Raw genomic sequence first — 14,932 nt, 5'->3', positions numbered from 1 at the left:
GGAAATGTGACGCATGATTGACATCGAAGAGCTCTTGAAAACCACTTTTTCAACACCTTCCCTTGGTTTTTCGTAGAAGCAGTGCTGATTTAAAACTATGTAGTCAGGAAGACGCACTATTACAGCAGGAACATAGCATGGAAACATGAAACAGTAAAGCTAGGCATACGTCTGTAACACCCCCACTGTATCAGAAATGCATTGTTTTATTGATACATTAAAAAAAAACAACACTACCTTCCAATAGTCACTGCAATAGACTGGTGTCCCATCCTGGGTGTACCCCACTTTGGGCCTGTTGCTTGCTGGGATAGGCTTCAGCTTCCCTTGCAACATTGTACAGGATAAAAATGTTAGAAAATCTATAGATGTATTACACAATTCCTATGACGCTACCCATGTTTCTTTTGGGTGTAAAATACAGGCTTAAGCAAGAAAAATGGGCGATGCACAGTTGAGTTTCACAAGAAAAACTAATAATTAGTAGGATTTGTCAACAGCTCGTCTACATGAAAGAACTTGAAAGCACTGAGCCCAACAGAAAGTGGAGACCAGCCGGTTCCTAAGCCGACACACAGTGGCCCATCAGACGTGCGGGGGGGAGTTAGTCCGGCCGTTCACCGTGACAGCACGTACAGTATTTGGACGGTGGGGTGAAAATGGAGAGCTTGCAAACTCCTCCAGAAGAAACCCCACCACGAATCGAACCCAGAACCCCAGAGCTTCAGGAAAGCAGTGCTAACAGAGAAGCATGCGTGCAGCCCTAATGTAAAGAGCAGCAACGCCAGGCGCCTCTTTCACTCCTGAATCGGAAGGTGTGAGAACAGTTGTCTGCGCTCCGCGCGCGTCTGACATGTTCGCTGGGACAAAGCGTGTCTGCACTGCACACAGATCCGGAGAAGGAAATATCACGACGAGTTTCTCCCTTTCTCCGTTTTAGGCTTTTAATTCTTGAAATCGTTCACCCAGCGCTTTTCCTCCAGATTGATCGGCGAAGCAGAAGAACATTCGAACGAAAATAAAGAAGGAGTTTTATCATTTACAAGACTGTAACTATACAATGGTCATTTTGACAGAAGGAGATATTCACAGTTTCAATTCTATAATAATCTTAGAATTGATGTGAATTCAGACGTTTCGGGACTAGATCTTTTCTTATTCATTTTGTACATCTTGTCAGAAACAACAGCTGTAACAGGAAATATTAGATACCGTGGCCGCAAAATATAGCGAAGATCCTAGTTTATAATATTCATTGTAAACAATCAGCAGTCTGCTCAAGAGAAATGAGTCTCCGCGATCTTCCTCCGGTTTAACTACACTGGCTTTTCCACGGGGTGGATTCCATATCCTGTCCTCCTGCGTGTGAGCTGACCGTGTTCGGGTCCTCGTGAAAATCTTCACTCCACGAACCTGAACGTCATCACGTGCGAAAGTCTCGGTGGCTTTAAAAGGAAGGAGCTCGCAAACGGCAGGTATCGTGGTTTTGCGAGTTGTTTTCATTTCAAGATGTGGTTTTCTAGTGGTCTCGCCTTTCGGCTGTTGACCTTGCTGTTCCTCGCAGTTCTGTGTGATGCTGCGCAATGGCGCGCCCGCGCTAACGTCCAATCCGGCATCAGGCGCAAGGGGGTCGCCTTTCTGGACTCGCCTCTGCTGCCACGGCAGCAGAAGCAGCAGGTTATCCGGGCTGTGTCGGCGCAGTGCGGGGAGAGTACGATCGTGGTGCAGGTCAAGACAGACCTGTTCGGCACCGGGCAGCTGATCAACGCTTCGGATCTCAGCCTGGGAGACTGTGCGGTCACCCGGCAGGACACCGCGGCGCAGCTCCTGATCTTCGAGGCTGAGCTGCAGGCGTGTCGCAGTGTGCTGAGTGTAAGTGGTTCTGCCGTTGGGCAGCTTCGGGTTCTCGGCAGTTGGGTGACTGGATCTGTGATCTGTCTAGACCGTGGACGAGCAACTGGTGTACAGCTTCTCTCTCAACTACACCCCGAAGCCGCTGGCCAACACCCCCATAGTGAGAACGAATGGCGCTGTTGTGGGTATCGAGTGTCACTACATGAGGTGAGTCCTGGAGGAGCAGCAGGGCTGCCTGCCTGGAGCTTGACTCCCTGCTGACGCCTGCCTCCTGTGTGCTAGGCTCCACAATGTGAGCAGCAATGCCCTGAAGCCCACCTGGGTCCCCTACACCTCCACCAAGTCTGCTGAGGATCTGCTGGACTTCTCCCTGAGCCTCATGAGTGGTAGGTCTCCCCTGAGATGAAGCACGGTGTGACTGTACAGCCAGTGCAGTTGGATCGATGGGATCTGTGCTTGAGATTGGGGTTCCCTTCCCATCCAGATGACTGGCGCTCCCAGAGGTCCTCCAATGTGTTCTACCTGGGGGACGTCCTGAACATCGAAGCCTCCGTCACCCAGGCCAACCACCAGCCCCTTCGGCTCTTTGTGGACAGCTGCGTGGCCACCTTGGTCCCTGACCAGACCTCCACCCCCAGCTACTCCTTCATTGAGAACAAAGGGTGGGTGTGACCTCGGGTGGCTTGAGCTAGTGAATACTGCCTGCCGTCTCTCCAGTTCTACACTGCCTTCTCTCCTTTCAGGTGCCTGACTGACGCCAAATCCACAGGCTCCAGCTCGCAGTTCATGCCAAGAACCCAGGACACCAAGCTGCAGATGAAGCTGGATGCCTTCAGGTTCTATCAGGATGCCAGGAGCTCAGTGAGTACTTGATCCTTCTGCTTTTATGGGTTTGTGAAGGTTGTGGAACAGCATTTCCATTACAAGCCCCAGATGGAGGCCTGGGTGTAGCTTGATCCACTCGTGCTCTTGGCAGATCTACATCACCTGCCACCTGAAGGTGACTCCTGCTTCCCAGAGTGTGGACTCCCTGAACAAGGACTGCTACACTGAGGGCAGCAGGTCAGTGAGGAGGCAGGGGGCTGCTGTGTCCTGCTGGTGCTCAGGTGAGGGAGCTGCTCTGACCCTGTGTCCCTGCTGTAGGTGGAGATCAGTGGATGGGAGTGACCAGGTCTGCAGCTGCTGTGACTCGAGCTGTGTGCCAAGTGTACGATCCAGGTATTGGGGTGGCAGGAGCAGGAGGGACCTGGCTTCTACAGGGGGTAAGGCACCCTTGCTCTGCCGCTCATGGCATGGATCTCCTCGGGAAAGTGGGGGTCAAGCAGTGTGGTCTACAGCCAGGCTTGTCCTGCTCTTGTTGCAGCTCCTGAGTGGGAAGCTGATGCCACTGTTGGTCCCGTGTTTGTGCTGCAAGAGCAGGTTGCTGAGAGGCCAGTGGAGGCAGAAGGCCAGAGCTCCCAGCTAAGAGCAGAGGAGGGCAAGTCCACAGGTACTGGCAGGAGGTGCTGTCGTGTCGGCTGGCCCCTCTCTGTGGCAGTGCCCACTTGCTGAGGCTCCTCTGTGCTTTCTTTCCAGGCCTGCCTGTGGAGGCTGTGATCCTGGCTGGTGTGGTGACTGCGGTGGGGCTGGTCTGTGCTGCTCTGCTGGGGACAGTCCTGCGCAGGAGGAAGCAACACAAACCCATGAACTGACTTGATGTGAATGAGCAATAAACTGGTTGCAAAGGGTCTCTTGTCATGAGCTGCTTCTTGCTGTGCTGGAGGGGGGATCTGTATGGGTTGGGTATGAATGGCTGTGCTGTCTGAGGCTATGGCCACTCTTCTTACAGCTCCTCCAGCAGACTCTACCTGCGGTTTGGAAGAACACCAGCTGTTCCTGTGGGAGTCTCAGGCTTGTTCCTTAGTATCTGCTCAATGGCAGAAGAGCAGGGACATCAAATCGGGGGGAACAACAGCTGCCCTTTCAAGCTTGCCTGGAGGAGAGTCCCACTAGTGCAGGAGCACTTGTGCCATCTCCACCTTAGCCTTGGAGAGAGGATTTTAGGGCTGTTCATCTATTGAGGAGAAGATGTTGAACATACACCTTAGATGCACAAATGTGGTCCTTAATTCATCTAGAATGAAATTCTAATGTATATGATCATTATACATAAATGGTTGGAGATCTAGCATACAGATCCCTTTCTTGGACATCAAAGGTGGGTGTAAAGACCCAGCCGAGAGCGTTTCAGTATTTTTACGTATAGCCGTATTTTCCCTGTACCGTGTATGTACGTATATTGGACGAATCCATGTCCCTTTGGGCAGTAGAACATGGGATTAAAATGTAGGAATTTCTGTGAAACTACATGGGGACGCTAGGGACCGAGATTCTCGTCTGTGCTGGTAGCGATTGTTCCTGCCCTTCCCAGGAGCAGTAGCATTTTACTCACAAACGGGTATCGTATTATCCAGCTTCATACCGGTCACAAGGAAACGAATGTTTCTTTCACAAGGGGAGAGACCCGGTATTCTAGCGGTTTTGTCGACCCAGTCTTCCCCCGGGGTTTCAGCACAAAACGCTGAACTCGCGGCTTTAACCTTCTCCGCTGGCCGGGAGAGTCGCCTGGCCCCTGTCACAGCCGCCGCGTGTTTTTCTAGCGCTCTTTCAAGAAAACATTCGCGCCAAACCAGTGGACGAATTCATGTTGAAATATTCTTACATCTCACTTTTCTGCTCGTTGGGGAGAGTAACAACGATGTTTAGTAATACAGCGCAAAAACGCAGTATAATGTACTCTGCGTCTTTTCTGTTCAAATTCAAATGAACGTTAATAAGTTAAACGCCTGGCCTAAAACATTATCAATTGACGATTATAAATGAATTATAGAAATAAAGGTAGAGCCAAATCGATCATTTAGGAGAAGTCCTCATTGATTGCAAAAGTTATGATGTCCTCATTTTTTCCTCAGATGTTAAGACTTTTGTTAAAATGAAAAAAAAACTTTTAAAAATAGGGCTATATTTTTTTTCCTTGTTTGCCAATATGGAAGAGAAAGAGCATCCCTGCAAGTGTTTAAAAGTTTACTAAGAAGATTAATCAAAATTAGAGTTTAAATTGATTTTTGATTAGAAAAAGTAATAAAGATTCATTACTTTGGAGGCATGTGTCGAGTGTCGATGTTCGTCCCCACGTCCTCTTTCTTGAAAAACAAAATATGGTTACCCTAACAGACGCCATAAATTAGTTTTGAGTCAGATACATTAGTCTAACCCGCATGATATCTAATCTGCAATGCCAGAGTCTACGCGAAAAAGGGGAAAACAGAACAACATTTCAAAACTGCACACTCTCCCGCTAATAGCGAGTTAGCTAAAAGCAAAAAGAAAAGTGGAAAAACAAAAATCTCAGCTAGCGGCAGTCGGATTTCACGAGGCCTAATACAAAAGGGAAAGCGGCAATCATCGCTACGTCTGGCTAAACACAACAAGTCATTCAGGGATCGAGACGAGGTCATCACTAAAAGAAGCAATAGACGCCACACATATTTAGTTTTGAGTCGGAGACCTAGGTCTAACGCGCGTGATAGCTCGTTCCAGTCGAACAGGACGCTCCGTGATTAATCAGCTGAGTCTGACGACCCTCTGAGTGTCCGAAATCCTCGTGCGCGCGCTCCGGCCCTACAGCCCTCCAATCGCCGCCCTCAGCCGATCAGGGCGCAGCGAGTATTTCAGGAGCTGAGCGCCGCTTGTTTGCAGTTCCTCGGCGAGTTTCACGGTGGAGAAGTTCATGATCAGAAGGAGGATGGGGTTGTACAGTGTGTTGTTTTTGCTGGTGTTGGATTGGTCTGTAGCTCAGGTTCAGAAGTGCCTGGTTAATGACGGTGATAAGATAGCATGTGGTAACTTGACTATCGGTAAAAGCGACTGTGAAGCTAAAAATTGCTGCTTTGATCTGACCAGCCAAAATAGCTGTTACTATGGGAATGAAGGTGGGTTTTGGGATCTTGAGCGTCTTCTATGATGAGCTTAACAGGCTTGGTTTACCAGCTCTTGCTTTCCTCCAGTGACTGTCCAGTGCACCAGGGATGGCCAGTTTGTGGTGGTCGTGTCCAAGAATGCCACTAGCCCTCAGCTGAGCCTGGGTTCAGTCAGCCTGCAGGGGGGCAGGAGTCCCCCCTGTGGCCCTGTTAGCACCACTGCTGGCTTTGCCATGTTCCAGTTCCCAGTCAGTGCCTGTGGCACCAGCATGAAGGTGAGGGGCTTGATCCTTCAGCTGAGGATGTTGTTCCTGTGGTGATTCCTGACCTTGTTCATGTGTCCTTCCTCCAGACTGAAGGTGGTGCTGTGGTGTATGAGAACATGATGTCCTCAACATTTGCTGTGATTGGGGGACCTGCTGGCTCCATCACAAGGGACAGTTTCTACAAGTGAGTGAGCAGCTGCTGCTTCCCACAGTGCTCTGGTCTTGCTGGATCCCATGACTGCCTGCTTCTCTCTCCAGGCTGTTCTTCCAGTGCAGGTATGCAGATGATGACCTTGTTCCAGTGCGGGCTGTGGTCTACACAGTCTCCCCACCCCTTCCGGCAGTGTCTCCAGGACCTCTCCGTGTGGAGCTCAGGATTGCCAGAGGTAGCTGTCGGGCCTTGGGCTGTGTGAGCTGAGTGTGTGGGGCTTCTGCTGAACCCCGCTGCTGCTCTTCTCCTCAGGAGAGCTGTATGACTCCTACTACAGTGACCTGGACTACCCTGTGACCAAGGTGCTGCGGGATCCTGTGTATGTGGAGGTCCACATCTTGAACAGGACTGACCCCAACATTGTCCTGACCCTGGGGGACTGCTGGGCCACTTCCACTCCCAGTCCTCTCAGCCAGCCCAGCTGGAGCCTTCTGGTTGCTGGGTAACCTGACCCCTGTGGCTCAGACTGGCTTGTCTTGGTAGTGTCCCCTTGTGGCAGGGCTCACCCTCCCTGTTGCTGTCCTTGCAGGTGTCCCTATGGAGGTGACAACTACCAGAGCACCTTGATCCCCGTGGGTGGCCCCTCAGGGCTGCCGTACCCAACGCACTACCAGCGCTTCATGATTCAGATGTTCACTTTTGTGGATCCTGCCTCTCAGGTGCCTCTGATGGAGAAGGTAGGGAGCAGCTTGTGGGGAAGGAGGTGGTGGCTGGTCCTGGGCTGTGCAGTGACCCTTGCTCTGCTCTCTCCAGGTGTTCATCCACTGTAGTGCAGCAGTGTGCCAGCCGACCGCTACTGACCGCTGTGTGCCCACCTGTGGCAGGAGGAGTGAGTTCTCTGGGGACAGGGCGGTTGTGCGCTAGTCAGCTGTGTGTATCCTTTCCTGATGCTGTTGTCCTGTCCTCTTGCAGGAAGAGCTGTTGCTCGAGTGGCAGAGGACTCCTCCAGAGAAACTGTGCTGGTGTCCAGTGGGGAAGTGATCCTGGTTGGATCCGAGCTTCCAGCTCTGGGTCAGCTGGATTCCCATCCTGAAGGTGAGGGAGGGGGATGGAGGCTGAGTGTCTGATCCTGTTCCCTGTGTCTGACCCCTCACTAAAGCTCTTCTCTCCACAGCACCCCGGTTCCTGAGCTATGGGCTGCTGGTAGTAGCTGCCTCCACTGTGCTTGTGGTCTGTTCTCTGGTGTTGGTGGCTGTGTGGAGATCTAGACCTCACATCCAGAATACCAAGCCTAATCTGGAGTATGAATAAAGGCCTTGTTCTGAACTCCCTTGTGTACTGTCTTGTATGCTTCCCTCTTCTGTCAGCATTAAGTGCTGTAGTTCAGTGTCTGTGAAGATGTCCCTGTAAGCCTCTTCAATGGCCGTGCTTTTCCGTCTTTCATAGACAAGTACTTGCACTAGTTCTTGGCCACTGCTTTTTCTTGGAGTCTGTGGTCTTAATGATATTCCTTCGACTGGCCTGGATTCTAATTGACTGCACTTTGGGGGAGGGGGGAAATACCTATAGGGCTCATAACCAATTCCTCTTTCATCTCTCCAGCCCTCGGGCGCAAGTTGACAAACTTGCTCCCTCTCCCTTCTGAGTGAGTTCAGCCAATGCCCTCCTGTTCTAGTTCTTTAGAACAACACACCAGGACCCAGGCAGCCAAACATTTCTAGTTTGATTACAATTAGTTTTTCCTTCAGCTACCTGTCAAAGGAAAAATTAAACCATGATTTAACTTGGGGACTAGTGCTGTGCATGAACAAGATGAGTGTGACTTTCACCCAGTTCTCTACAGCCCGCGTCCAATAAAAGTGGTGGAGATGAGCCAGTTCCTAGCATAACTGAACATGCAAACTCCCCCTGCATGTACACTAGGCAGGAGTCCAACCCAATAGACACTCTTCAGATCAGTCTAAATCGATTTCAATGACTGTGTGTGTGTGTGCTATCGTGAAGACTTAAAGTAAAGCTATTCGTGTTTTCCACTGTAGAAGACTGACTCCTGAAGTCCCCACAACCAACATTTCAGCTGGGGGACAAAACACGTGTCGTCACTGCCCACAGATCTGGAGAAGGAAATACTGTATCACTACGAGTTTGTCTTTTCACTAGAGGGACACATTAAAGCCACGAAATATCTCATTTTCGGCAAATTCATTGAAATCATTTGTGCAAACCTTTCCCACATAATCAATAATGAGATCTTATGATGTACTGTATGTAAAGTGAGACGTTTTTGGACCAGGTCTTATCTTTTCTCACTAGTTCACCTCTGATCAGATCATTCTTAACATCTGGTGGCCAGCAGGCAAAAGCTCTAACAGGAAATATTAGACGCACGTACCGCAAAATACAGCCAGTGTCCTAGTGTAACTGACCGGGGGAAAGTTCGCCGGAAGTTCGAAAACGATTTTGGCACGCCTGTAGCGCTTTCACGAAACCTCCTAGGGTTACGAAAACACTTGCTTTGTGTATCAAGTACATTGTGAATGTTTTAATAGCCTTCACATTGTCGTTTTTAGCACTTTTTTGGACCACGCACGAATATTCTTTTGTCCATATCTTCGCACTGGAAGCACAGAACGCCTTCAAACCAAATGCATTTTAAAGACCACGACTTGTGGAAATGTCCACAGCCTCTACATCAAACTATCAGTGAGCTAATTATCTTTTTTTAAACCTCCGGTTTTTCATCGATGCGTAATTACGCACTAACTGGAACCCGGGGGGACCGCTGTGTACACACGTCCACAACGCGAGAAATACTGCTCAACACGGCTTCGTGCGAAAAAACCGTATATCACCATAGGAAGCAGAACAGCGCAGTCTCCAATTACCCAGACTGTAAGCACGGGAATAAAGTTTTGCTTGATTTCTGAAACCCTTTCTTTATGTCCTGTTTTCATTCAGGTAAGGGTCAACTATATTCACAATACTGACAGCAGAAAGATTCAAATATTCGTGACTCAGCAGCTTATTAAAAACAGCTCCCATGATTTTCAAACCGATTGTTTACACAGAAGACCGACACAGCTTTGCGTTCTGAATCTCTTTTTCTCGTGCTTCTATTTAATGTGGCACTATGCACTGGGATAGGGGAATGCTGTTCACAAGCCAATAGCTTGTGTCGTGAAAACGCTACAGGCGTGCCAAAATCGTTTTCGAACTTCAAGCTAACTTTACCCCGGTGTTTAACCGTAAGTATTCACTGTAAACAATGACCCGTCTATTCAGGAGAAATGAGTCTCCATGATCCTCCTTCACTTGAACTATAATGGCTTTTCCACGGGGTGGATTCCATATCCTGTCCTCCTGCGTGTGAGCTGACCGAGTTCGGGTCCTCGTGAAAATCTTCACTCTGCGAACCTGAACGTCATCACGTGCGAAAGTCTCGGTGGCTTTAAAAAGAAGGAGCTCGCAAACAGCAGGTATCGTGGTTTTGCGAGTTGTTTTCATTTCAAGATGTGGTTTTCTAGTGGTCTCGCCTTTCGGCTGTTGACCTTGCTGTTCCTCGCAGTTCTGTGTGATGCTGCGCAATGGCGCGCCCGCGCTAACGTCCAATCCAGCATCAGGCGCAAGGGGGTCGCCTTTCTGGACTCGCCTCTGCTGCCACGGCAGCAGAAGCAGCAGGTTATCCGGGCTGTGTCGGCGCAGTGCGGGGAGAGTACGATCGTGGTGCAGGTCAAGACAGACCTGTTCGGCACCGGGCAGCTGATCAACGCTTCGGATCTCAGCCTGGGAGACTGTGCGGTCACCCGGCAGGACACCGCGGCGCAGCTCCTGATCTTCGAGGCTGAGCTGCAGGCGTGTCGCAGTGTGCTGAGTGTAAGTGGTTCTGCCGTTGGGCAGCTTCGGGTTCTCGGCAGTTGGGTGACTGGATCTGTGATCTGTCTAGACTGTGGACGAGCAACTGGTGTACAGCTTCTCTCTCAACTACACCCCGAAGCCGCTAGCCAACACCCCCATAGTGAGAACGAATGGCGCTGTTGTGGGTATCGAGTGTCAGTACATGAGGTGAGTCCTGGAGGAGCAGCAGGGCTGCCTGCCTGGAGCTTGACTCCCTGCTGACACCTGCCTCCTGTGTGCTAGGCTCCACAATGTGAGCAGCAATGCCCTGAAGCCCACCTGGGTCCCCTACACCTCCACCAAGTCTGCTGAGGATCTGCTGGACTTCTCCCTGAGCCTCATGAGTGGTAGGTCTCCCCTGAGATGAAGCACGGTGTGACTGTACAGCCAGTGCAGTTGGATCGACGGGATCTGTGCTTGAGATTGGGGTTCCTTTCCCATCCAGATGACTGGCGCTCCCAGAGGTCCTCCAATGTGTTCTACCTGGGGGACGTCCTGAACATCGAAGCCTCCGTCACCCAGGCCAACCACCAGCCCCTTCGGCTCTTTGTGGACAGCTGCGTGGCCACCTTGGTCCCTGACCAGACCTCCACCCCCAGCTACTCCTTCATTGAGAACAAAGGGTGGGTGTGACCTCGGGTGGCTTGAGCTAGTGAATACTACCTGCCGTCTCTCCAGTTCTACACTGCCTTCTCTCCTTTCAGGTGCCTGACTGACGCCAAATCCACAGGCTCCAGCTCGCAGTTCATGCCAAGAACCCAGGACACCAAGCTGCAGATGAAGCTGGATGCCTTCAGGTTCTATCAGGATGCCAGGAGCTCAGTGAGTACTTGATCCTTCTGCTTTTATGGGTTTGTGAAGGTTGTGGAACAGCATTTCCATTACAAGCCCCAGATGGAGGCCTGGGTGTAGCTTGATCCACTCGTGCTCTTGGCAGATCTACATCACCTGCCACCTGAAGGTGACTCCTGCTTCCCAGAGTGTGGACTCCCTGAACAAGGACTGCTACACTGAGGGCAGCAGGTCAGTGAGGAGGCAGGGGGCTGCTGTGTCCAGCTGGTGCTCAGGTGAGGGAGCTGCTCTGACCCTGTGTCCCTGCTGTAGGTGGAGATCAGTGGATGGGAGTGACCAGGTCTGCAGCTGCTGTGACTCGAGCTGTGTGCCAAGTGTACGATCCAGGTATTGGGGTGGCAGGAGCAGGAGGGACCTGGCTTCTACAGGGGGTAAGGCACCCTTGCTCTGCCGCTCATGGCATGGATCTCCTCGGGAAAGTGGGGGTCAAGCAGTGTGGTCTACAGCCAGGCTTGTCCTGCTCTTGTTGCAGCTCCTGAGTGGGAAGCTGATGCCACTGTTGGTCCCGTGTTTGTGCTGCAAGAGCAGGTTGCTGAGAGGCCAGTGGAGGCAGAAGGCCAGAGCTCCCAGCTAAGAGCAGAGGAGGGCAAGTCCACAGGTACTGGCAGGAGGTGCTGTCATGTCGGCTGGCCCCTCTCCGTGGCAGTGCCCACTTGCTGAGGCTCCTCTGTGCTTTCTTTCCAGGCCTGCCTGTGGAGGCTGTGATCCTGGCTGGTGTGGTGACTGCGGTGGGGCTGGTCTGTGCTGCTCTGCTGGGGACAGTCCTGCGCAGGAGGAAGCAACACAAACCCATGAACTGACTTGATGTGAATGAGCAATAAACTGGTTGCAAAGGGTCTCTTGTCATGAGCTGCTTCTTGCTGTGCTGGAGGGGGGATCTGTATGGGTTGGGTATGAATGCTGTGCTGTCTGAGGCTATGGCCACTCTTCTTACAGCTCCTCCAGCAGACTCTACCTGCGGTTTGGAAGAACACCAGCTGTTCCTGTGGGAGTCTCAGGCTTGTTCCTTAGTATCTGCTCAATGGCAGAAGAGCAGGGACATCAAATCAGGGGGAACAGCTGCCCTTTCAAGCTTGCCTGGAGGAGAGTCCTACTAGTGCAGGAGCACTTGTGCCATCTCCACAGTATCCTTGCAGAGAGCATTTTAGGACTTTACTGTCCCTTTGTTCCATGGAATATGGGATTAAAATGTAGGAGTTTCTGTGAAACTACATGGGGACGCTAGGGACCGAGATTCTCGTCAGTGCTGGTAGCGATTGTTCCTGCCCTTCCCAGGAGCAGTGAATATTATAATAATAATTGCTTACACTTATATAGCGCTTTTCTGGACACTCCACTCAAAGCGCTTTACAGGTAATGGGGACTCCCCTCCACCACCACCAATGTGCAGCATCCACCTGGATGATGCGACGGCAGCCATAGTGCGCCAGAACGCTCACCACACATCAGCTATCAGTGGGGAGGAGAGCAGAGTAATGTAGCCAATTCATAGAAGGGGATTATTAGGAGGCCATGATGGGGGAAATTTGGCCAGGACACCGGGGTTACACCCCTACTCTTTTCGAGAAGCGCCCTGGGATTTTTAATGACCACAGAGAGTCAGGACCTCGGTTTTACGTCTCATCCGAAGGACGGCGCCTGTTTACAGTATAGTGTCCCCGTCACTGTACTGGGGCATTAGGACCCACACAGACCGCAGGGTGAGCGCCCCCTGCTGGCCCCACTAACACCTCTTCCAGCAGCAACCTTAGTTTTTCCCAGGAGGTCTCCCATCCAGGTACGGACCAGGCTCACACCTGCTTAGCTTCAGTGGGTTGCCAGTTGTGAGTTGCAGGGTGATATGGCTGCTGGCAATATTATTCACAAACGGTAGCCGTATGGTGTCTCCCGTATCTTATTATCCAGCTTTATATCGGTCACAAGGGGGAGAGACCCGGTATTAAAGTGGTTTTATGGACCCTGTTTTCTTCCGGCGTTTTAGCACAAAACGGTGAACTGTCGGTTTTAACCTTCTCTGCTGTCCGGGGGAGTCGCCTGCCCCCTGTTACGGTCGCCGAGTGTCTGCTTCTACCGGTCTTTCAAGAAAACATTCGCGCCAAAACGACGGACGAATTTGTTCAAGTACTCCTGCATCTCCCCGAGTTTTCTACGCGTTGTCGATAAAGTAGCGAAACGATTAATTCTTTACGCAAGGACGCAGTGTTTGTATCAAGCGTCTTTCAATTAATATTCAAATGAACGTTCAACTAAACGCCGAAATGTGACCCCTGCACAGGCTAGAAAATGTATAACTGAAGATTATAAATTAATTATAGAAAGAAAGTTCGAGACAAATTGACACTTTAAATCGGGGGTAATCGACCAGCCGATCGATCGCAAGAATGTTTGGCATAAAAGAAATGGGCTACTTTTTCTTTCTTTCGATAGCCTAAAAATCCATTCGGATCTGTGCATGGAATGTCATACATCTTACTGCCCTTGTGTGTGTTTAACTCTTGTCGAATGGGTTGTAAAAGTCTCTTCCCTGAGTGTTGACCGACAGAAAAAAAGGCACCGTGTGCGCTACCCAGGAGCATTCTCTTGGCTATTGCCGCACGAGCCCCACATTCGCTACTGTGCATAGTGGAGCGAAACGGACTGGCCGCGACAAATTCGCCAACTGTTTGACCAATCTGATTGCCTATTTCGTAGTTGTAGTGTTTGAGCGAAAATTATGAAGCAAAGAGACCGAAAACCACAAGGAAAGGGAGCATGATTACTTTTTATACCTTCGCATTCAAATCTGCAATGCTAGAGTCTACGTGAAAAAGGGAAATACAGAACAACATTTCAAAACTGCACACTCTCCCGCTAATAGCGAGTTAGCTAAAAGTAAAAAGAAAAGTGGAAAAACAAAAATCTGAGCTAGCGGCAGTCGGATTTCACGTGGCCTAATACAAGAGGGAAGCGGCAATCATCGCATCGTGTGAGCTACGTCTGGCTAAACACAACAAGTCATTCAGGGATCGAAACGATCATGTGAGACGAGGTCATCACTAAAAGAAGCAATAGACGCCACACATATTTAGTTTTGAGTCGGAGACCTTGGTCTAACGCGCATGATAGCTCGTTCCAGTCGAACAGGACGCTCTGTGATTAATCAGCTGAGTCTGACGACCCTCTGAGTGTCCGAAATCCTCGTGCGCGCGCTCCGGCCCTACAGCCCTCCAATCGCCGCCCTCAGCCAATCAGGGCGCAGCGAGTATTTCAGGAGCTGAGCGCCGCTTATCTGCAGCTCCTCGCCGAGTTTCACGATGGAGAAGTCAATGATTAGAGGGAGGATGGGGTTGCACCTTGTGTTGTTTTTGTTGGTGTTGGATTGTTCTTTAGCTCAGGTTCAGAAGTGCCTGGTTAATGACAGTGATAAGATAGCATGTGGTAACTTGACTATCGGTAAAAGTGACTGTGAAGCTAAAAATTGCTGCTTTGATCTGACCAGCCAAAATCGCTGTTACTATGGGAATGAAGGTGGGTTTTGGGATCTTGAGCGTCTTCTATGATGAGCTTAACAGGCTTGGTTTACCAGCTCTTGCTTTCCTCCAGTGACTGTCCAGTGCACCAGGGATGGCCAGTTTGTGGTGGTCGTGTCCAAGAATGCCACCAGCCCTCCGCTGAGCCTGGGTTCAGTCAGCCTGCAGGGGGGCAGGAGTCCCCCCTGTGGCCCTGTTAGCACCACTGCTGGCTTTGCCATGTTCCAGTTCCCAGTCAGTGCCTGTGGCACCAGCATGAAGGTGAGGGGCTTGATCCTTCAGCTGAGGATGTTGCTGCTGTAGTGATTCCTGACCTTGTTCATGTGTCCATCTTCCAGGCTGAAGGTGGTGCTGTGGTGTATGAGAACATGATGTCCTCAACATTTGCTGTGATTGGGGGACCTGCTGGCTCCATCACAAGGGACAGTTTCTACAAGTGAGTGAGCA

At 50.7% G+C, this 14,932-nt stretch overlaps 1 protein-coding gene and 2 long non-coding RNA genes across 3 annotated transcripts; all 3 read left to right on the top strand.

Annotated features, from left to right (window-relative positions):
* The first annotated feature begins 6,971 nt into the window (after positions 1-6,971).
* On the top strand, positions 6,972-7,556 carry LOC138237826 (uncharacterized). Its single transcript, XR_011189142.1, has 3 exons — positions 6,972-7,119; positions 7,203-7,325; positions 7,405-7,556. It is a non-coding gene; the product is annotated as an uncharacterized lncRNA (long non-coding RNA).
* A 2,158-nt stretch (positions 7,557-9,714) lies between these two features.
* Positions 9,715-11,776, top strand: LOC138237766 (zona pellucida sperm-binding protein 3-like). The gene is made up of 8 exons (XM_069187611.1): positions 9,715-10,103; positions 10,174-10,292; positions 10,368-10,471; positions 10,570-10,747; positions 10,829-10,946; positions 11,062-11,191; positions 11,449-11,574; positions 11,661-11,776. The coding sequence occupies exons 1-8, from the start codon at positions 9,741-9,743 to the stop codon at positions 11,774-11,776; spliced, it is 1,254 nt and encodes a 417-aa protein (XP_069043712.1). The 5' UTR covers positions 9,715-9,740.
* A 2,464-nt stretch (positions 11,777-14,240) lies between these two features.
* LOC138237825 (uncharacterized) lies at positions 14,241-14,916 on the top strand. Its single transcript, XR_011189141.1, has 3 exons — positions 14,241-14,483; positions 14,559-14,746; positions 14,824-14,916. It is a non-coding gene; the product is annotated as an uncharacterized lncRNA (long non-coding RNA).
* The last annotated feature ends 16 nt before the right edge of the window (positions 14,917-14,932 follow it).

Source organism: Lepisosteus oculatus, chromosome 3, assembly GCF_040954835.1.
Source record: "Lepisosteus oculatus isolate fLepOcu1 chromosome 3, fLepOcu1.hap2, whole genome shotgun sequence".
NCBI classification, from domain to species: Eukaryota; Metazoa; Chordata; class Actinopteri; order Semionotiformes; family Lepisosteidae; genus Lepisosteus; species Lepisosteus oculatus.
The sequence above is the reverse complement of the archived record's forward strand: the minus strand, read 5'-3'. Positions and strand labels throughout refer to the sequence as shown.